Source organism: Lepisosteus oculatus, chromosome 2 (genome assembly GCF_040954835.1).
Source record: "Lepisosteus oculatus isolate fLepOcu1 chromosome 2, fLepOcu1.hap2, whole genome shotgun sequence".
NCBI classification, from domain to species: domain Eukaryota; kingdom Metazoa; phylum Chordata; class Actinopteri; order Semionotiformes; family Lepisosteidae; genus Lepisosteus; species Lepisosteus oculatus.
Window position 1 is genome coordinate 8842799 of NC_090697.1, and position 20934 is coordinate 8863732.

The following is a 20934-nucleotide window of genomic DNA, read 5'->3' on the forward strand; positions in this document are numbered from 1 at the left end:
ATTTATTGCATCCCTTGAGTTTCCTTTATTTTGGCTGTTACCCATACTGTACTGCATAGCCCTTAGTGTTATTGCTTATTAAAAGAGCTCTGACATGTGGGTTAGGCAAGACCGACCTTTTCTAAACCCATGGTGATATATTGCCAAGATATTCTTTCCATATAACTGTCCATTACCTTGCACGTAAATCAGACTTATTGTCCATTATTTTTCATATTCCATTTTTTCACCCTTTTGATAGATGGGTATGTCAATTCTCAAGTCCCTGGCTGCTACCCGTTTTAAGCAACTCATTAAAAAAATAGGTCTTCAGGTTGACATGGACGAAAGAACCAGAAGACACAGGGAATACAGAATAATGGAAAACTCTCTCCCAATCTACAGAGCATTTTTCACAACATTTTACAGAAGACTACCTCAGGAAGATCTTTAAGGCAGGAAGCCCTCTATGTGGAGTATGAATGTTCTCTCCATGTTCATGTAGGTTTTCTCTGGGTGCTCCAGTTTCCTTCCAAAGTACAGAGACACACTATCAAAGTCACATGGAATTCCTAATACTTGTCTTCCACATGAACATAAGTGAAAGTACATCAAGGACCCTGCTTATTGATCACTAAAGGATGGAATATTCAGATATTCAAAATGCATCAATACATATTAAAAACGGTATGCATATCGTCAAATAAGACCACTTTTATCTACCCATCTGTCCATAAGAGTAGCTACTGTATCTCATTGTCATGTGGAACATGTAGAACTGGGGTGTTTATTTTGACATACAGCACTGTGTGCTTTGATTGATATAATCTTGTCTATGCACTCCTAATATATGCAGTAATCTTTTAGTTGTAATTAACTATAAAATGAAGCATTAACAACGTTTACACAGGGAGAACTGTCCTTTGAGATTCTGCAAGCTACACATATTAGGCTACTTTAAGTGAACCACAAGTAATTTGATCTCATAAATAGGTTTCTGTCTCTCAAACCCACTTAGCTACACTAATTACAGTGATATTTTTCGGCTAGAAAAGCACAAATAATAAAGAAAAGTGGCAAGATCTACTAAATAATTAACAGATGTCAATTCTTTCAGCACTGAAAGGTTAAACAATGCTGAAGCTTCCTGAACTTCACAGAAGAGGACTTACAAATATGCATTATACCTAAAAGCACCAGCAGATATTGCAATCATCTTATCCTAAAATAAAGATTTTAGGAATTAAGAAATAAAGAACTTCATTAAATAAAAAAAATAATTTTATTCTTTGATGTGCAACTGCAAAACCTATATGTTCTGTTCTTGAAGCTCGCCAGTAAGGCAGGGTGAAAAAAAATCAATTTTTCAAGCAAGACATTTTGGCTTGCAGGAGAAATGGACTTAAGAGCAGCAGACAAAGTTTAAAGCTCATTCTGGTCCCCGTCAATCTTTCTCATAACAAAGTTCAATTTTATTAAAGTGCTGAAATCTATTATTCATTTCTCTCCCACATCCCTAAGATAGTTCTGGCTTTATCATAGGCAATAATTCCAAAAAAGCATCAGTGCAGTCAGATAATTGTTAGTGGAGATTTCAGGTTGGCTCGATACTGAAATTGGAACTGCTGAAATACAAAAACAGAATTTAACCCTAGGAATAATACGTCTATTAAAAAAGTAACTTTGTAATCGACCTAATTTTATACCTTGTCTGGTTAAAAATTAATCATGGCTGTATAGTAATGAAGGTACTCTACCAATTAAACTGCTTACTCTAAACAAAATGATAGAAGAAAAACAGAATTGTTTGGTCTGTGAGGCAGTAATTTGGGCTAAATTGGAGACATTCTGAACACTCCTCTGACATGACTGAACAAGTCTGTTGTAAGCCTGGGCAATCTTACCCCAAGCTGTGAACTCTTAGATTTCTTCAGAGCACATTCAAGCTGAAGCGTACAATTTAGAAGAATTGATTTGACAAAACTCTGCAGCTGCACTTTGATATTCACTCGTTCCACAGGAATGGTGGTGTCAACTGTGTGCGTTCATCATGCAACACAGAGCTACACTGGAGTATTAATCTCTCATGTTGTGGAAGTCTTGGACTGACGCAGCAAATAAACTCAGATTATTTCTTATGGATTATTCCCAAGGTGTTTCAGGTTATTTCCCAGGTGCTCACACATAAAACGGTACTTCAAAACTATTGCTATATTTAAAATTCTAATGAAAATCAAAATGCAGCATAATTTTTTTTGAATTCATCTGGCCACTATAGGCATTCGGATATTTATGTATGAAGCCAAGAACACAGATGTTTCCAAGAATCTAAAACAGGAATGGAAAATGGGACCTTCAAAAGTCAGTATTCCAGAACCCAGTGCTACACCTGCAATCCAAGAATGACACTATTAACCATGAATAATAAGGAAACAGTGATCAGAACAGGAATTCTGCAATGAGTGTGTAGTAAACTTTCTTAAGCCCCGATACTATTCGTTTGTTGATAGAATTTCTTTGACTGGTAAAACGTCAAGTAGAAGCTACAAGAACAAAAGTGTTTTTAATTCACTTGATAATGGTATGTTAATGAAAGTTTCCCTTGACACTATATGCCTTATAGCCTTATCAGCATGTCTCACAAGGTTTGTTTTGCAAAATACACTCGCTTGATGGTTTTCTACACACATTTTTTTATGTCCCCTCATCAAGTAAATTCTTGTTCTGAAACATCTTGGTATACATATTTTTTGATAATATGAACTACAAGCGCCGCTGAGCAAGAACAATCAACAAACAAATGTATATGCCGGCTGTGCTATTGGTCTAAATAATATTACTTTGTTTGATTGAACAGGAAACGTTTTTTACATGTTTACACAGTTTAACGGGTTCTGTTAGCACCCTAACAACATTCTGACCTGACCATAATATGAAAATGGGGCAGTGCAGTGGCTCTGTGGCTCAGGACCTGTGCCTGTGACTGGAAGGTTGCCAATTCGAATCCCACAGCCAGCAGAGGAATCCTACTCCGTTGGGCCCCTGAGCAAGGCCCTTCACCCCAACTGCTCCAGGGGCGACCTACTGTATAAATGGCTGACCCTGCGCTCTGACTCCAAGCTTCTCTCGGTCTGTGTGTCTCATGGAGAGTAAGTTGGGGTATGTGACAAGACAAATTCCTAATACGAGAAATTGTATAGGGCCAATAAAGTGATCTTATTTTAAAAGAAAACAAGGTTTCAAAGAAACATGTAATTTTCCTTCGGGTGTTCAGGTTTCCTCCAAGAGACCCAAGACATACTGGCTTCTGTAAACCGACCCTGCTGTGAGTGTGTGTATTTGTGAGTGTGTGGTATGATTCTCCCTTTGGGTGCGAGAGGTCCTGGGTTCAGATCCCGGAAGAGCCCCCAAATGTGTTATGTCCCCAATATGGCTCAGCCTAGGGGTGAAGGGGGACTAACATATGGGCCAGGGTTTAACGGACAGAAACACACACAACTATGTGTAGGACGGAGGAAAACGCTAGGAAGTAAAAACACACAGGGGTAAGCGAATAAAAAAAACAAAACCTAACTACACTATTCTACAACCCAATTACCCACTAAACCCGTCTCCCGAGAAAGGGGTGGCAAAGCCAAAGGAAAGGCTTCCGCAAGCTGTCTTTCTGCTCTATACTACACTCTAGCGGAAAACAAAAAAAACACGGGTGCCTCAGCAATCCCGACCCTACAGCACAGCCCAGAAAACAAATCCGACGCCTCGCACGTTTCCCCGTTTCTTCTTCTGACACCCTCCCCGGACGGCCCGTACCGGCATTTAAAACCGGGCCCCTCTCTTCAACCAACCCAGAGAGAGAGAGAGAGAGAGAGAGAGAGAGAGAGAGAGAGAGAGAGAGAGAGAGAGAGAGAGAGAGAGAGAGAGAGAGAGAGAGAGAGAGAGAGAGAGAGAGAGAGAGAGAGAGAGATCCAATTTAGGGACACAGCCACCTCAATAAACGCACCCCCGCCCGGGAGGGGAGCCAAAAAAAAAACCCAGAACGTAACAGTGTCTGTGCGTGCCCTGTGGTGGACAGACGTCCCACCCAGGGTGTACCCTGCCTTGAGCTTGCTGCTTGCCGCGATAGGCTCCAACTCCGCGGCAACCCTGAATTGAATAAATTAATTCGGAAACGAATGGATAAACATGACTGGCCACACACAGCCTAACACCCAGAGATCCCTTTTCCTACCCGTGGTACACAATCCAGAGCTGCATATTCTAAGCGTGTTAGTTCAACACTTTGATTTACTCGTCAATGGAGTTTTGTGCAACGATGACAACCATGACAGATGGGAAAAAATAACTGCTGTCAAAGATTAAGCGGCTCTGGCCTGCAGCAGCTGCTGCTTTCCGTATATAAAGTTAATTTTACAGTCAAAGAGTAAGAGTACAAATGTGGACATTGCAAAGTTATATTAACTAATAGAGAATGTGCTATTGATTTGTTTCCCACTGCTGTGTCTGCTAAATGCACTGGTGGCTTAAATCAATATATTTCTCACACACCATATTTAGAGCTTGCATTCAGGACAACCTGTTTCCTTGCAGATTTTTCATGGGGATTTGTGAGCTGAGAATCAAACCTTCTGCCTTTTCTATTAAGGCTCTTGCTTTTGTTCTCATTCGCTGTAATTTGTATTCTGATTCCGCACTTGCTTGGGAAGTCTGCATTTACCGGCTTTATCCATTAGAAAGTAAATTGATGTGGATCTCCAAGGCCTTTGCCTTTCCTACATTGTGAACAAGCACCACTTCACTTAGGGTTGAAAAAATAATATCAAGCGTTTGCAAAAAGAAAACATCAAAAATATACAATAAAGACCTTAATTTATATACTCTTATATAAAATGTATTTATTCACCTTTGTCTCCAAATTAAATTATGCATTAAAATTAAGGACTGGCAATTTTCCAGACTATTTTATTCTTCCTTCACTGAGAGGACAAAACAGCCTCTTCTAACATCACCTACAAACAATCATCCAATTGCCTTCATCATCTTGCTTATCTGTCAATCAAATTACTACAACATATACGCATGAGCCTGTAGCTTGACAGCAATGTACACAGCTACAGTAGACTCAATCATGTGTCCATTTTCTTCGATAGCATTAGCAACAGACAACACGGCCCTAAGTTAAAATGATCTTGAGGTTCATTTTATACACTATGTGTCACCAGAAGAGTGTTTTCTTTTGGTTTGAAGAGAAGAAAAACAATGAAAATAAAAAAATAGTGCAGTAACAGGTTCATGCTGAATTGGCCTTAATAAAAACAGAGTAACAACAACAACAAAAAAAACAATTTGCACAGAGCACCAAATGTCAGAGTTCAGTGAAAGAAAGAATCCAGGGCCTCGTATTTTGCTGTTAAAAAGCAAGAACTTCTGGCACTCTTTTAAAGATTATTACTTTAATTTAACCAAATGAACAACCCCTTCCCAGCTCTTCAGGTGCTGGAGATTTACAGAGAGCCAGGAGACCTGCTGTGCTGCTGCCCACCCAGACTGGAACTGAGCACCATGGGTCTGAATTAATGACTTCTCTACATGGTGCCACTTACTCACGGAGATTCAACTGTACTAGTGCCACATTCGGAAACGAAAACTTGGCATTTCTTCAAAAAATGTATTTCGTTATTGCTGCCTTTATCATGTTGGGCACCAGCGCATTAACACTGAGTGATCAGTAAAACTTTGAAAGCTTTTCCTTGTTTACTTCGGAGCTCTTCCACGTTACAACCCGAATAGATTCTCAGTTCTGGATATTTTGAAAACTTCTATCTTTGAGTATTATTTTATATATTTCCATGTTGACCTGCAGTTCTCAATTATATGTTTTTTTTTCTATCCAGCATTTTCCCATTGAGATTTCTTGTTCAGTATTTCAGCATTAACATTTATTATCAAATAATTTCAACTGACTTTCTGTATTTGTATAAAAAGTGTGCATCAGTTTTCCCTGATCCACCTTTAGCTTATAAGACGGTCATCATAAACCACCTTCCTACTACGTAAGTTTCAACAGTGTCACATCACTGCTTTCTGAATCAAATCTCCTCTCTGCCACATGTCACTTGTTATAAATTCTAAGCAGATAACATAAAACAATATACGACAGATTGTGTTGAGATAAGCAGGCACCTGAAGATGTTTTTTATATTATATTCATAGGCTGTAAAATGTACGCTTGTGAAAAGAGATTACAAAATATAAGTCATGCCTTTCTATCGCCTATCAATAATAATGAAAGATATCCCATGGATTTTTGCTTACTTTTTTTTGCTGATAAAATCATGCATACCACACAAAAAGAGAACTCTGTATGTGCGTGGTGTTCAAAGCATAAACAGCACCATGTCAACAGTCAACAGGAAGCTGTTAATGTTCCTTCTGAATGTACTTCACTGTTAATATACCAGGCATTAAAGAAACTGAGAATATCACTTTTAACGGCAACAAATTCACAGAGCGATTATCAGGAAAAGGAACCTTTTTCTTGGCAGGTTCAGTGATTTTTTATAGAACAGATATGAGCTAGGTATACTCATTCTGCTTGTTAGCATTTGTCATCAACATGGCAGATCAACAGGGGGACTATTGTCAAAGCCACAAGCTCATAGTGAGTGTCTGGCCACTGTTAGAAGCAATCTCTGTACTTCTGAGATGCATACCCTGTGCCAGGTCTTGTGGGTTTCTTTCCCATCACTCTCACATATCCTGGTTGTAGACATGAGATGGGTGTATCGCTCCCCACGCCAGTGCCACCAGCACTGTCAATGCAAAACCTTGATTCATCCCTACAGAGGACTTGACTCCGTAGTTGGAGAGTCCACCTGAGGTGACTCAGTGCAGCCTTCAACACAGCAATGGTACAAAGACACTGTTCTCCTGTGGTAACATGAATATATCACACCCTGTCGTGAATGCGTATTTAATCAAAATGATGCCAAAACCACTTAATTAATAACCAAAGTCTGTAAGTTTTATTTTTCTAATCAAAAATACAAACATAGAGTGATACGTTTCTTCTGATGCTCAGTCTTTTTTTCTGTGTACTAACGTATCACTGTACTATTTTTGCACTGTTACCTAAATTACTTTTGCACTGTTTTTGTCCTGTTGTATTCTTTCTGTTTGCGTATTTGCACAGTTTTGATTACACTGTTATGTTATTACACTGTTATTGTCATTGTGTTACTGTCTATTATCTTCTGTTCTATTTATATACTACACCTGAGTGACTAACGAGAAACACTTTTCACTATACTATATTATGCACCTGTGTAAGTATAATAAATAAAGTTGAAGTGAACTGAATTTTTTTCTGAGAAAAACAATTGTGCTTATTTCTACAAGTGAATTGAAACACTGAGCCTTTGCATTTTGTACAATGACAAATCTAGATAAGAAACTTCAAGATCACAGAAGGCTAATGATACTGATTAAGGTAGAAACTGAAGGTTCTCCTATTCATTTATATCTACAAGACATATCACGGTTTCCAAGCACTTGTGTTTTCAAGCCATCAATAAAAAAAAGCAGCAATACCTGACATGCCTGCTGTACTTCATCTGCAAAGTGGCTGATTTGTGAAAGAAGGTGACAGACGAATGAAGACTTTAACAAGCTGCTTCTTCCCAGAAGGATCAGGAAGTCTGCTATGGACTCCTGCGTCTGAAACTGAAAGATCACAAGAGATTTAATAAGCTTTCAGCATGTCAAAAACGTGACTAGGCACCAGAACACATAACGTTCTGGATTGTCTGACCTGAGCAATGAGCATGCCATGCACCTGTGGCCATGTTTATTTTTGCTTCAGTCATAGATAATTTATCAAAAAGGTTATAGCATCAACGTGATTTTATTAAGGTATTAAAAGTAAATGGAATGGATTCATTTTGTGCAATTTACGCAAAAAAGGCAATTACATAACTAGCTAAAACGTCAGTGTGATCCTATGAAATAATGCAAGTGAAGTACACAGCGTGCATGGAACACAGCTTGGTTTACAGGCAGTACAGACATTGCATATTGCACTGTTTCTCTCACTGCTGCTATGAGAGAATGTGACACAGTGCACCCATGTTACTGGAAGCTATAGACCGGCCAAAAAGAGTAGTATATCATGTTAAAACACCAAGACTGGTTTTCAGACTCATTCAAAATTGCATACTGCAATGCAGTCCAGTCATGACAAGATAAATCCAAATCTGTTAAAATATTTGAGACAAGCACTCTTTTTGAATGAGATCGGAGATCATCTGGTTTAATTCTCTGCAAGCGACTAATGCAAAATAATTGTTATTAATTAGTATAAACAAAATCAAGGTGGTACCTCTTCCATCTGAAAACCCAAAGCTGCTGGAAAGAGGAAGAGGTTGCTTTATCTGAGGCTTCTCCGCATTTATCACAGTATACCCAGTGCATGATCGTCATAGTGTAATCAGTAGTTGTGACAAATGTCACAGAAATGCAGCTATAGAAAATATTTGAACACTGGAATGCAATACAAAATTTTGTTTGGTATTTATTAAGGAAGATTTCATGGATAAAACAAACTAGAAATGGCTATACGAGGCAAGAAGACGCCTTTTTCTTAATATATTATCTCTGGAAGAAAAGTCCAGCTTCTCTGCCAATGAGCTGCATGAGATGCTGTGCCCTTGAAAAAAACAACTTCACTTAAAATAAAAATTAATAAAATAAAAGGTGTCTCAACTGCAAAACCATTTTAGCAAGGTAGTCCTAGAGATCCTTCTTCGCCCTTTTCCCAGTGGCTTTAAAAGCGTCTTTAATATGCTACACACAGCATTACAGAAAGCAACTCTTCTAAATATTTCCTCTCAGTGCAGTTTTTATCACAGAGCTGGGGAATTTATTGACTTGTTTTACCAACGTAATATCCCCAATGGTTTTTGGAAAGGCCTTTCAAGTTATCTGACAAGCTTTGACAAGCAAAGACCCAGATATCACCTGACAGCTTGGTACACCTGCAGAGGCAAAAACATGTGAAACACCGAACTATATTACTGTATTATTAAGTTAAGCTCCACCCTGGACATGCAATTAAATCAATAGACAGATTACCTGACATAAATCAGCAAATCCAGAAAAAAACAGAATATATGCAGGCCATGCAGAAAGAAAATACCCACATTTTTCTTTCATTTCATTTTACATTTTAGCAAGACAGTAAAGAATTATTCCAAAATGATTATTTTAAAAAACATATAAAGATGCGTGAAACCTAAAACAAAAGGCACTCTTACGATGCTACAATATTGTCTCGAGCAAAGTAATAAAGACAGTGGGCACTTATCAAGATCACAATGTACTACACAGTAACATCATACTTAATAAAACGCATGTATTTCTCAGGACGGCTGTTACGTGCCAAGGTTCTTAACTACTCTTTTCTGGTATAATTTCCAAAGGTCTCATTGAATTTCATGTGATTGTATTTGATTATTTTTACATTATTGTATCATCACTCCACACACATCCATAACACAAAATTCAGTCCTAATAAAGAAACGTTTACACCTTAATTCAAGAAGGGTCAAGAATAGTTAGATTCTATATGTGAGCTAGTGAAATAGCGTGAAATTTTGATTCCTCTGTTCAAGGAAGTCAGGCATGACAGAACAGGTTGTGAGTCAGCACTATAGCAATAAGGACCATATACAGTAATTAGAAATTGCATGCATACATTTCCCTTTGACCCTTACCAATCATGGCCTCCTAATAATCCCCATCTCTGAACTGGCCTCATCACTCTGCTCTCCTCCCCACTGAGAGCTGGTGTGTGGGGAGAGTACTGGTGTACTATGGCTGCCGTCAAATCATTTGATGCTGATGATAACAATGCATGCATAACATGGTCTGTCCATGAAAGAGATTTCCAGTTACAAAATATCTTTAATTTTCTTTTTTCTAAGCTGTACATAATATTTAGAATCACATTCACATTTATTATAATATAATATATTAAAAACTTCTCTTGGTTCTGATACTCTCGTGTTGGGTTTTTGTACCTCCCAGTACATCATGTCCTATTAATATTCTTGGTAATATTCATCTATAAAGCAATGTCTTCAGCCTACAGCTTATGAACTGCAGTTCAAGATTATGCTGTTTGTAAGGTAATCTTTTGAAAATGGTTACATATATTATAAAAAGTACAGATGTTTACTGAAAGATTACTTGAATATTACAAATCCAATTTTAGACCAATTCATTTGCTACTGCTTGATCAATATTGTTTTTAAATCCTCAGCTACTACAGATAATCACTCGGTAGGACTCTTAAACCAAATACCACTTATTAATTGGACAAAATAAAGATATTTATTATCTGAAAAAAACATACAACATAGAAACGTAAGAACACATGGGGATCTCTTTTGGGATTTTTGCTAAATGGTGATTTTTAAGGGGGTACACTAATTATCAAGGGGTACACCAATTTACATAGCAATTAAGGTTATGGTGTTAACATTGCCACATTCTTTTGAAGTCTTTTACGAGACTTTAGACTTTTAGACTTGGAGCCCTGCAATTTCTCTTTATTCAGTGTTTTAATGCTACAGTGCTTCCCGTGCCCGGGTAAATTGATTACTTTGTGCCGTTTTCACACTGAACAACACAGTCCCAATTTGTGAGTTGTGAGAATTCCTAGTCTGCTACTATTTTCTGTCCACCACCAAAGCTAACTTTAACAATGTCTAACTGTAGACATAATCCATCTACCTTCTTTTAAAGATACTCTACTGGGTTTTATAATAAAAATATAACTGGGAAAAGAAACTACAGCTACTTCCGCTGACAGTCTAAAGAGACAATTTGATGTTTTGTTTAAAATGAAATATTTGCTACCATGTTTTGCTCAAATTTCACATTTCATGGCTTATTATAGCACACCAGTTATATTCTCCTCATTGTAAAAGAAACATACAAAGTGCTTTAAAGGGCACCTCTCACACAGAAAGAAATTATATACTTGACGTAATATATGCTTTGTTCAAACCATTATTGCAAGCTTGCTGTGAGAGAGGTAGAGCCAAGGTTCCCCATAAATGTGCCCATCAGGCTCTACTGTGCAAATATGAATGGTGTTAATTATAATGCAACAGCATGTGTCTTTTAGGTACTGGAAGTTAATAATGTGGAATAAGTGCATATTACACCCACTGTAAAAACACAGGGAGCCTTAGCAAATCTGGTTATCAGCAAACCCAGGGAGGAATATGACAAGCTACAGCAATTTCAGAAAATACAGTATCTGTCAAGGTAGTAGCACTCTATAGTTATACGTGTTTGCCACACAATCTAAAACCCAACAGACTACAGACATTAAAACGGATGATATGGTTTGTCATGACCTTTTTGCTGGTGACAGTTATGTTGTCTTGTTGCGTTGAACTCTGCTGGACAAAAAAAAACACATTTCCCCTAGTGTTTAATAATAAAGTTCAGAATTGAAACTTTTGTTGCAAGATCTCCAATAATAGGCTCTGTTTTATTAAATAAAACCTAATTCATCGTGAAATAGCATAGCAATAGTCAGGTTAAGAATCATGATATACTTAAATATTTTACAATATTATCAGGCTGCAGCACAAATACTGAACCAAGATGATCAGCTACAGTATACCTACTGTTAAACCTGAGTTATGTATATGCAGTGAAGGTTTTCATTCTGAAATAAACACTGCTGGCCACTGTTTGTCAGCCAGAGACATCTGACTAATTATGAAAAACTAGTATTGATTTTCTTCTAATTTATATTTAACTCACATTTTCTAAAAAACAGAACAGGAAAACATGTCTGGTTTGACAGATACAAAGCTCTTAAAAGGCATGACATGTTTAGATTAATCAAGGATGATAAGAATAAGGGTTTTTTTATCCACACTTCTCACAAGCCCATCTTTTAAGATAAGATCACTTTATTAGCCAAACATATTTCTGGTTTTAGGAATTCGCCTTTTCACATACCCCAGCTTGCTCTCCATGAGACACACAGACAGGGAGAGAAGCTGGGGGTCAGAGCGCAGGGGTCCAACGGAGTAGGTTTCCCCTGCTGGCTGTAGGATTCGAACCGGCAACCTTCCAGCCACAGGTGCAGATCCTGAGCCACAGAGCTACCGCCCTGCCCAGAGAATGAGAAGACTCATTCATCTGTTGACGGCACTAAAAGGTCTTACAGGACAGACAGCACCAGTCCAAGGCTACAGCTTCTGTAAAATCGGCCCTGGTGTCAGTGTGTATGCGTCCTGCCACGGACTGGTGTCCTGTCCAGAGTGTACCCCGCCTTGAGCCCCTTGCTTGCCAGGATAGGCTCTGGCTCTCCTGCGGCCCTGAATTGGATGAAGTAGTTAGAAGATGGAAGGGTGTTTCGTGCACACTATTTTACATCCAAACGTCAATGGCAGTTCTAACGACTTCAGTTTTTCAAACACGGGTCAATATAATGGAATGTAAGCTGCACAAGCAGACAGTCCTGATGCACTAGAAAAAAAGCTGTTAGGAAAAATAATTCTAAGCGAGTAAGTACTGTAACTGCAATTTTGAAAACCTCCTGTACAAAATAAAGCTCATATCATAAATGCTCAAAAATGTTTTATGTTTGCAAAATGTAAGTTTATAAAATGTCCTGCTTTTTAAATGTAAAGAAAAGACACATGACATCTAGTGAAAACAACACCAATGATGTTTGCTCTTTGCTTTTCAAATCTATCCGAGAAAGAATTACTAATTACCAATTTATTGGGATTTTATCCCAATTAGTTTATAATTGCTTGCACTTATATAGCGCTTTTCTGGACACTCCACTCAAAGCGCTTTACAGGTAATGGGGACTCCCCTCCACCACCACCAGTGTGCAGCCCCACCTGGATGATGCGACGGCAGCCATAGTGCGCCAGAACGCTCACCACACACCAGCTATCAGTGGAGAGAAGAGCAGAGTAATAAAGCCGATTCATAGAGGGGGATTATTAGGAGGCCATGGTAAGGGCCAGTGGAAAATGTGGCCAGGACACCGGGGTTACACCCCTACTCTTTTCGAGAAACGCCCTGGGATTTTCAATAACCACAGAGATTTAGGACCTCGGTTTTACGTCTCATCCGAAGGACGGCGCCTGTTTACAGTATAGTGTCCCCGTCACTATACTGGGGCATTAGGACCCACATGGACCGCAGGGTGAGCGCCCCCTGCTGGCCCCACTAACACCTCTACCAGCAGCAGCATTAGGTTTTCCCAGGAGGTCTCTTATCCAGGTACTGACCAGGCTCACACCCGCTGAGCTTCAGTGGGCTGCCAGTTGTGAGTTGCAGGGTGATATGGCTGCTGGCTAGTTTACAACTTACTGTATAATTCACACAGCTGAGTATTTCACCAGAGCCATCCGGGTGAAGTATTAGCTCAGAAGTACAACAGCAGTGTCTCACCTGTGATTCGAGCCCACATGCTTCCAGTTATAATTCCTGCCCCCTAACCACAATGTGACATACAGTGTACGAGCAAGTCCTGTCATCATCAGATGCTTCTGAGGCTATAACTTGTTGTATCCCTTTAGCGATTAATAAAAAATGCAATGTGTATTATTTCGTTTTGAAAACGGAATAACTCCACTGCTTTAATCTTACATTATAAAACACATATTCATTCTAATACGTCAAGCACATTTAAAGCTAAGCATAAATCTCCTGTAAGTATACATTACACAGATCAAAATGGACTTTTAACTACAATTATCAAAGCTTTTTAAAGTAAGCGTTCTTTATTCATTCACTGAAGAGAAGAGCAAAAGCACACAAAATACCGTCTGCCTTTTAAGAAGAATCTCAAAACTTGATACCCAGTCGCCTCAGCCTAACCAAACACTGCGGTGTGTTGAACGCTGTACCGTGATACTGAATTCTGAAGGACAAACTTGTGAAAAGGTTTCCAATCATCTTCCTTCGATTCATCCTTTCTCAGATGGACGTGTCTGCTATGTCTTTTGATTCCAAAACATTGCAGGGCACAAGTACTCACTCAAAGTCAATTTAAAGACCAATTAAGGTAGCCAGCAAGTTTTTCGAAGGTGGCAGGAAGCCAGAGCACTTCCACACAGAAGGTACCCCAGTCTAGACTCGAACCCAGGACCAAAGGCATGCCAATCATCTTGTACCTGAAATATATTGTTCAAATTCAATTATTATTTAGCAATTTGTCTACATGAACGCATTTATTAATAATGGAACCTTTCTGAAATCACATTATTATACCTTTAGCTTAAATGCAGAATAGTCAGGTTCTATAATAATTCCAGTCTAAATGTGTCACAGCTACACAGAGTCATCACTGTACAGCATCCCTAAAACACTGATACACATTCATGTTCAGCTGTTTGTTCAGCCAGCAAACTGCCCTTGACTGAAATGTTTGCAATAGCAGAGCTCACCAAACTTCCATTTGCTAAAATGTAATGTTACTAAAAATGTAGCTTTTTTGTCTTACTTTTAATGGAGTAGATCAGCAAACAGGCTAATATTTCCATTCACAAAAAAACAGGGTTCCCTGGTCCTCATCTGATAGTGTTTTTCTCAAAATAAAGATTTGCAAAAACAACACCACAAACAAGCTATAAAATAGGCTAAAGCAGAGATTACAGAAGTCAACACGCTACGAATCGTCTTAAAAAGACTACTGAATGGCAGATTTCGGCCTAGTTGTGGGGCGGAGCCTCTTCCCCAGAAGCTTGTATCTTAACGGCCTGCAGCTGTAGACCATTAGTGTGTGCCCCGAGCAGCCAGGTATACAGCAGTAGACAGGCAGCTGTGTAACATAGGAAGCTGATCAGTGAAGCAGGCTGCAGATTTTCTCCTCCAGAAGGGGAGTGAGTGAGACCTAGAAATCCAGAGGGGTCTGTCCGCAAGACTTTAGTATCAGCCTGTTCTGGAGGCGTGCTGAAAGACTCAATCCGCAGTTCGATCATGCCAGTGAGAAGCAGATGTTCTGCAAACACTGCAGTGGTTTTCGAACAAGAGATCTGACAAGTCAACTCCACAGACTTCTTGAATGCTCAATAAAGTGCTTTCTTTGCCCATATATTTTTCAGACTTATTTAACTATATGAGCCACCACTTTCCCGACTTTCAGTTTCTTGCCCTTGGAATGATTTACAAAACCAAACACCTCCAACACATTGCCGTCCATTTATGACCAATTCTAGATTTATCCTGTCCCCTTCCAAGTCTCTCTGTCTTCCTTCATATTCTGCTTTCCTGTAATTGTACACCCTTGGGAAGGCCAGACTGCTCATGCCCTGAGAGGAATTTAGGCAGGATACAGTATCTGGGTTAACACCCCTACTCCTCCGAACAGTGTCATAGAATCACTAATGAGCAATTAGTTAGGATTCTGCTTCACAGTTTCATCTTAAGAATGGTAGACATGCCACAGCAAACTGCCCATAGTTGGCATACTGTGGAGGAAAGGGTGCCACCTACTGGCCCACACATACCACTGACAGCAGCAGCATGGTTCACTGTGGAGGTCTCTCACCTCTGTACTTTACAGACCATGCCATACATAGCTAGTATTGTAAAATGTCTTGAGATTGGACTAGAAAGAAGAAACACTCGCACAGTGATCACAAAATCTTCAGCAAGGGCTACCAGGGGAAAGGAATGTCAAAGTAGAAGGTGAAGCATTATTGCGGATGGTGAAGAGGAGACCAAAGATTAGCGAGAAAGGGCAGAGGAGAACTTCTCTCTTCTCAAACAAGACTTCAGCCAGAGCGGTATTTTCCTTGATTTAGTACATGACACCAAACCTCTTTTGACCTTTACAAACAAGCATTCAACATGTTACGGCAAATTCAGATTTACATACAGTAGATACCAAATAATGAGTTTGAGGAGAAAGCGTTTCACAGTACAGCATGAGACAGGTCCAAATTATTGGGCAGTAATAAATATAATTAGAATATGATCCAGGAGGTAAAATCAAGACTTTTCCTTTCACACAATTCCATCATTTAATTTGACCCTTAATTTTTTTTACTGCATGTCATGACAGTTCAAAATGATTCTAAGGGAAGTAATATCTGACCAAACTAATGAATTCAATCATTCTCATTTACACGGTTTGCCACTATCACTTGGCAACAAATTACTCAACAACTTTTCTTCATCTCTCCACAGGTGCTTCAGTCGTTTTTCTACAGGATGTGAACATTTATTTTCCTTAGAGAAACAAAACAAATTTTACTTTATGTCCCTGAAGATGTGCTTCAAATAGCATGGATCAAAATGCCATTACTGCGAAAAAGATTGTGGACACAATTATCTCCTCAACTCCATTATGCAAAAGACATCTGACAACTTTACTTGTGTTCACATTGACCATAAACACTGTCATGAGTTTATACACCACTGCAGGATGAGTGGAATACATCAACTGAATTTCAGAAAGGAAAGCTGATTATTTATGGCCCGGGTTCTAACAGCATGACAATCCTAATCTTTAAATGTTGTCATATTTCTACAAACAAAATTAAATTTCCTGTGTTTTGATGAACGAGGAAACATAGCACGCATCATCATCATCATCAATACAGGCCTACATTTTCACTGAAGTTGGGTGAAATTGAATATATGTCAAATGATATTGAATTAAACTTAATATATATATTTTGTTCTCAACAAAAGTTGTCTCTGGCATTCCTGAAAAAAAAACAAAAAACAGGATGACGATGAAGAATGCAAGAAAGAGAAACAAGTTTAGAAATAAACTAAAAAAGTCAGATGGACAGGATATCATTTTTCAGTTCATAGCGAGACAGTGTGGGTATGAACTGCAGTGAAAGGCAGCTATTCATCGACTAGCTCCAGCTCCGATTTCAGTGTTAGAACTGGCCTTGTGAGCCTCCTCCGTCAAAGGTACTAATTCACTGACCCCAGAACCTACATCACACACCGCGTCTCCAGCCTGATCTTCACTAAGGAAGGAAACCATGGTCCACATTCTGGCTGGTAATCATGGCCACTCCACTAAAAGCCAAATATGAGAAAATATGGTAAGCGACTTTGGGACGCGATTAATTCCCTCTACAAAGCTCTCTCTAAAAGTACAGACTTACTTCTCCATCTCCTGGCTGGGGCCGCTGCACGCCAGAGACAGGGAGTGCCTAGGGATGGACATGCAGGTACAACGGAGACCCGCCAATCAAACCTAGCAAGTGTATCAGCGGGAGGCCAGAGGAAACTGGAGCACTGGGTTAAAACTCACACGGACATGGGGAGAACGGATCAACTCCAGAGAGACAAATCCCCCAGACGAGAACTGAACCCCAGACCTCGGGTGTGTAATTTAACAGCTCTTAGCTCCACACCAGCATGCTGAATCACCCAAATGTGTTTTTTCCTCTGCAGTCGGGTGTCAACACGTCGTTTAATAAACTACAAGTCAATGGCACTGCAGATGCATTATATAAAGTGCGTCTATTCATCTTCATTTGATAAAGGGACAGAATGCCCTTCCCAACTCAACTGTGACTGCATTTATTTAACACTTTTGACATGTAAATGATTGCACACAATTTAAAAGCTAATAAATGGAGATGCCAAGACAGTAACTGACAAAGGAATATTCTGCATTCAGGAATAAAGCATGCAGCACCAGGGCATCTACAGTATGTACTTATACGAAGACCAGCAAGACCACACAAGCTGAAGTTTGGAAACGAAGCAAATTCTCTGGCTGAACAGGAGGGTCGTGTTACATAATAACATTAATACAGGGAAACGCCATGACTGACAGCAGGAACAAGCACAGTTATAGAAGTTATGAGGAACTCATAACTGAAAGTAATGAAACAATTCTGAAATTATTGAAATCATTCAAGTAAATTTACTTTTAAAGTCTGACACCTTCAACACAGTTTACAGGAGATAAGTCTTAAATGCCTTGAACGCCATACAGGGTGTTCCACTTTAGTTGCTGAAAATTTGGAAAAGAACGTTTCCTAGTCCTTTAACCGTTTTGAAGACACTCAAACTGTCTTTACACATATTATGAATAACCTCTCGCCGTTTGAAGGCTGTCATTTTTCAACGGAGCAAGGGATAAACTGTGACATGGTTAGCATAATTGAAATGCACTGAGGTGGAAAATGCCGTTGACTTTGCAGCGCTGGAGAAGACAAAACAAAGGCGGCAAAAGTTAAACGAGGGAGCCTCATCCTTTGCACAAGCACATGCAAGGTAACATGAAGATATCTGACACAATATAAGCAGTCCAATTAAAAAGCAACACCTGAACAAATACTGAACAAGGAGCTTCAAGGACTTGGGGCAGTTTTGACAAATTTGAGTCACTCAGCTCTGAATAACACCCAGTCATTAATGACCGGCAATCATCACCCTATAAAATACACTGTTATTAATCCCAAGAACAGTACAGACATGAAAATCCATTTAAATCTTATAATAATACACCTTAATAAGACAGACACTGACATACTGCACTCGTAGAAAAAGCCCAGCCTCTGAAATCGGTGTACGGATTTCCTACACTAAAATATCCCTGCCAGGAATGAGACAGTCCCCATTGTTTTTGCAAACATTTTAAAGGTGTTAATGTAAGATATTCATGCTGTCTTCCCCCCACCCCCATATAGGCTACCGGCCCCCTTTTTGTCTCCCTGCTTATCAGACTAGCACTCAGGGGGCAGGAGAGAACGGCCCACTGTGTTAGACGTATGAAGTACCCTTTTGCTTTCAGCAGTTTATAACACAAAATTTATCACCACATTATTCCAGAGTGAATAACACAGCACAACAATTGTGAACGGAAAAAAAAACTGACAAAAAGAAAATGCCAGTCTTTGTCTAAATAACATTACAATAAATACAGCTTTGGAATTGCAGAGAATTATGTTCTTTTCTAATACAAGAAGAAAACATTGGCATTTTATATTTATATTTATCTTGCAGCCTTACTATTTACTGTAGCGGTATAAGTAACTGGCGATGCTTCGATAATTGTTAGCTTGCTGCAGAGACACTACTTCCAAAGAAACAAAAAATGTTAGCAAGGATGACAGTCCTTTGTGCCGTACATGTGGAGAAAAGAAGCCTTTTAGCACACGAGCTGTCACCAAGATAAGCATTTATCTAAGAGGATTCAGTCCCCATTTGCCTTGCTTTTTTATTTATTTCCTTTTTAAAGAGCACAATACAGTGGTTTCGATGAACCCCACCTGCTGTCAATGAGCTGTATATACACCACTTGGTAAGAAGCAATCCACAAAAATGGCACTGCAATTGATGTCTCCTCGGTCATGTTATAAACACGCTTTGAAATCATGACAAAAGAGCACATCACGGGTAGCACGTCCGCAGAACCTTGTCAGCTGAAAAGGTGCAGAACAGAAAAATCATCTTATGGCAAAGCTGATGCAGGTTTGTCTGTCTCCAGCAGATAACCGCACATAGAGTAACTCTAGTTTCCAACACACTGCAGCAGATGTTACTACTCACACTGCACACCACAAAACCACCACAGCTAGTGCACAAAAAATGGAAATACCTGGGTAAATGAGGGATTATTCACATAGGTGTGCTTTGTTTCTTTTCTTCTCTTTTCAGCTTGGCAAAAAACCTTTACTTGTCCCTTTATTAAAAACTATTCTAGCAGACTTCAGGTTAGGTATAAAAATGTTGTTCAGGCCTGGTTGCCTGTAATTCTGACTGAAACGAAGAGACCTCAGTGACTTTGTGATAGCTGAAGTGCGTTCTGCTGATTCTACCTGAGTATCAGTGTCTAAGGTCATGTCAGCATAGAACTCCGAAAGAAAGACACTATCAGTACAGGACAACAGTGGGCAGAACCACAAACTTCAGGATCATGATATCTGCGTATTAATTCAATACGCAGATATCATGATCCTGAAGTTTTTGCAGGGCAAAACAGGAGACCAGCTCCTCAGACCAATTGACTGGTTCATTTCTCCTGGTTGTGGATGCACCTATCCCTTCAAAAGCCAGGTCAAAGCTAATCACAGCTTCATGGTTCCGAATGATCATCTTCACCCCATACTGCAGCAGCTCTTTCCTGTCGCGAGGGGCGTCTTCCAGAATGACAATGTCCTCATCCTCTGAGCCCAGAGGTCTGATGAGCCTGAAACTGATGCTCTCCACACATCCTAATCTTCTTCTCAGTCTCCAGGTTATCGGAATCTAATCGAGCCTGTGACAGCAGCTTACATCAGCCAGATGAGAGCTGATACACTGGGAAGGTGCATACTGGCCTTAATGGCCACACGAGGTGAAACAACACTCAATCAAATGGCTTTGTAATGGTGTCGCCATCTTTTGTCTACTACCTGTAAGCATCTGGCACAAAGAACACACTGCAGAGAGATCACAGAAGCAGTTTTAAGTAGAATTCCAAAGGGATCTGTATAAGGGCCACAGCTCATCCGGATTTCTTTCAATGCTCCGGATTCTGCACCAGTGGGTAAAGTAGTTACTAAATAATTAGGATAAGTAAACACTGTAGAATCCGTTAAAGAAATTCAATTTCAAGACTGGGATTAAATGTAATATACAAAAGTGTAGACTTTTATAGTAGTTCAAGTTGGGAGCTGCGTCTGCATGCACAGGTTGCGAAGGAACAAGTTAAAGGTTTATTCCATGCTGAAAAATGTGTTCCTTTGAAGAGTTTTATATGCAGGTAGCAAAAATAAGCTACAAATATAAAATCAACAATGATCTTGACCAAGGAACTCACTCAACATCATTGCTGCTTAATTTACTTCCTTTAGGAAGGGAAGTTAATAAATTATAGTTATTTTGGGCCACATTTGGGAACAACTCGACACTCTCTCGAATCACTCCAAAGAAGAGGATTCCTGGGATGAA

General features: G+C 39.4%; 1 protein-coding gene across 1 annotated transcript in view; it reads right to left on the reverse strand.

Annotated features, from left to right (window-relative positions):
- Positions 1–20934, reverse strand: part of mei4 (meiosis-specific, MEI4 homolog (S. cerevisiae)) — a 32185-nt gene that overhangs the window by 2767 nt on the left and 8484 nt on the right. The window contains exon 4 of the mRNA XM_069186150.1: positions 7567–7698. Coding sequence (XP_069042251.1) covers positions 7567–7698 — 132 coding nt within the window. The remainder of the gene's footprint in view (positions 1–7566; positions 7699–20934) is intronic.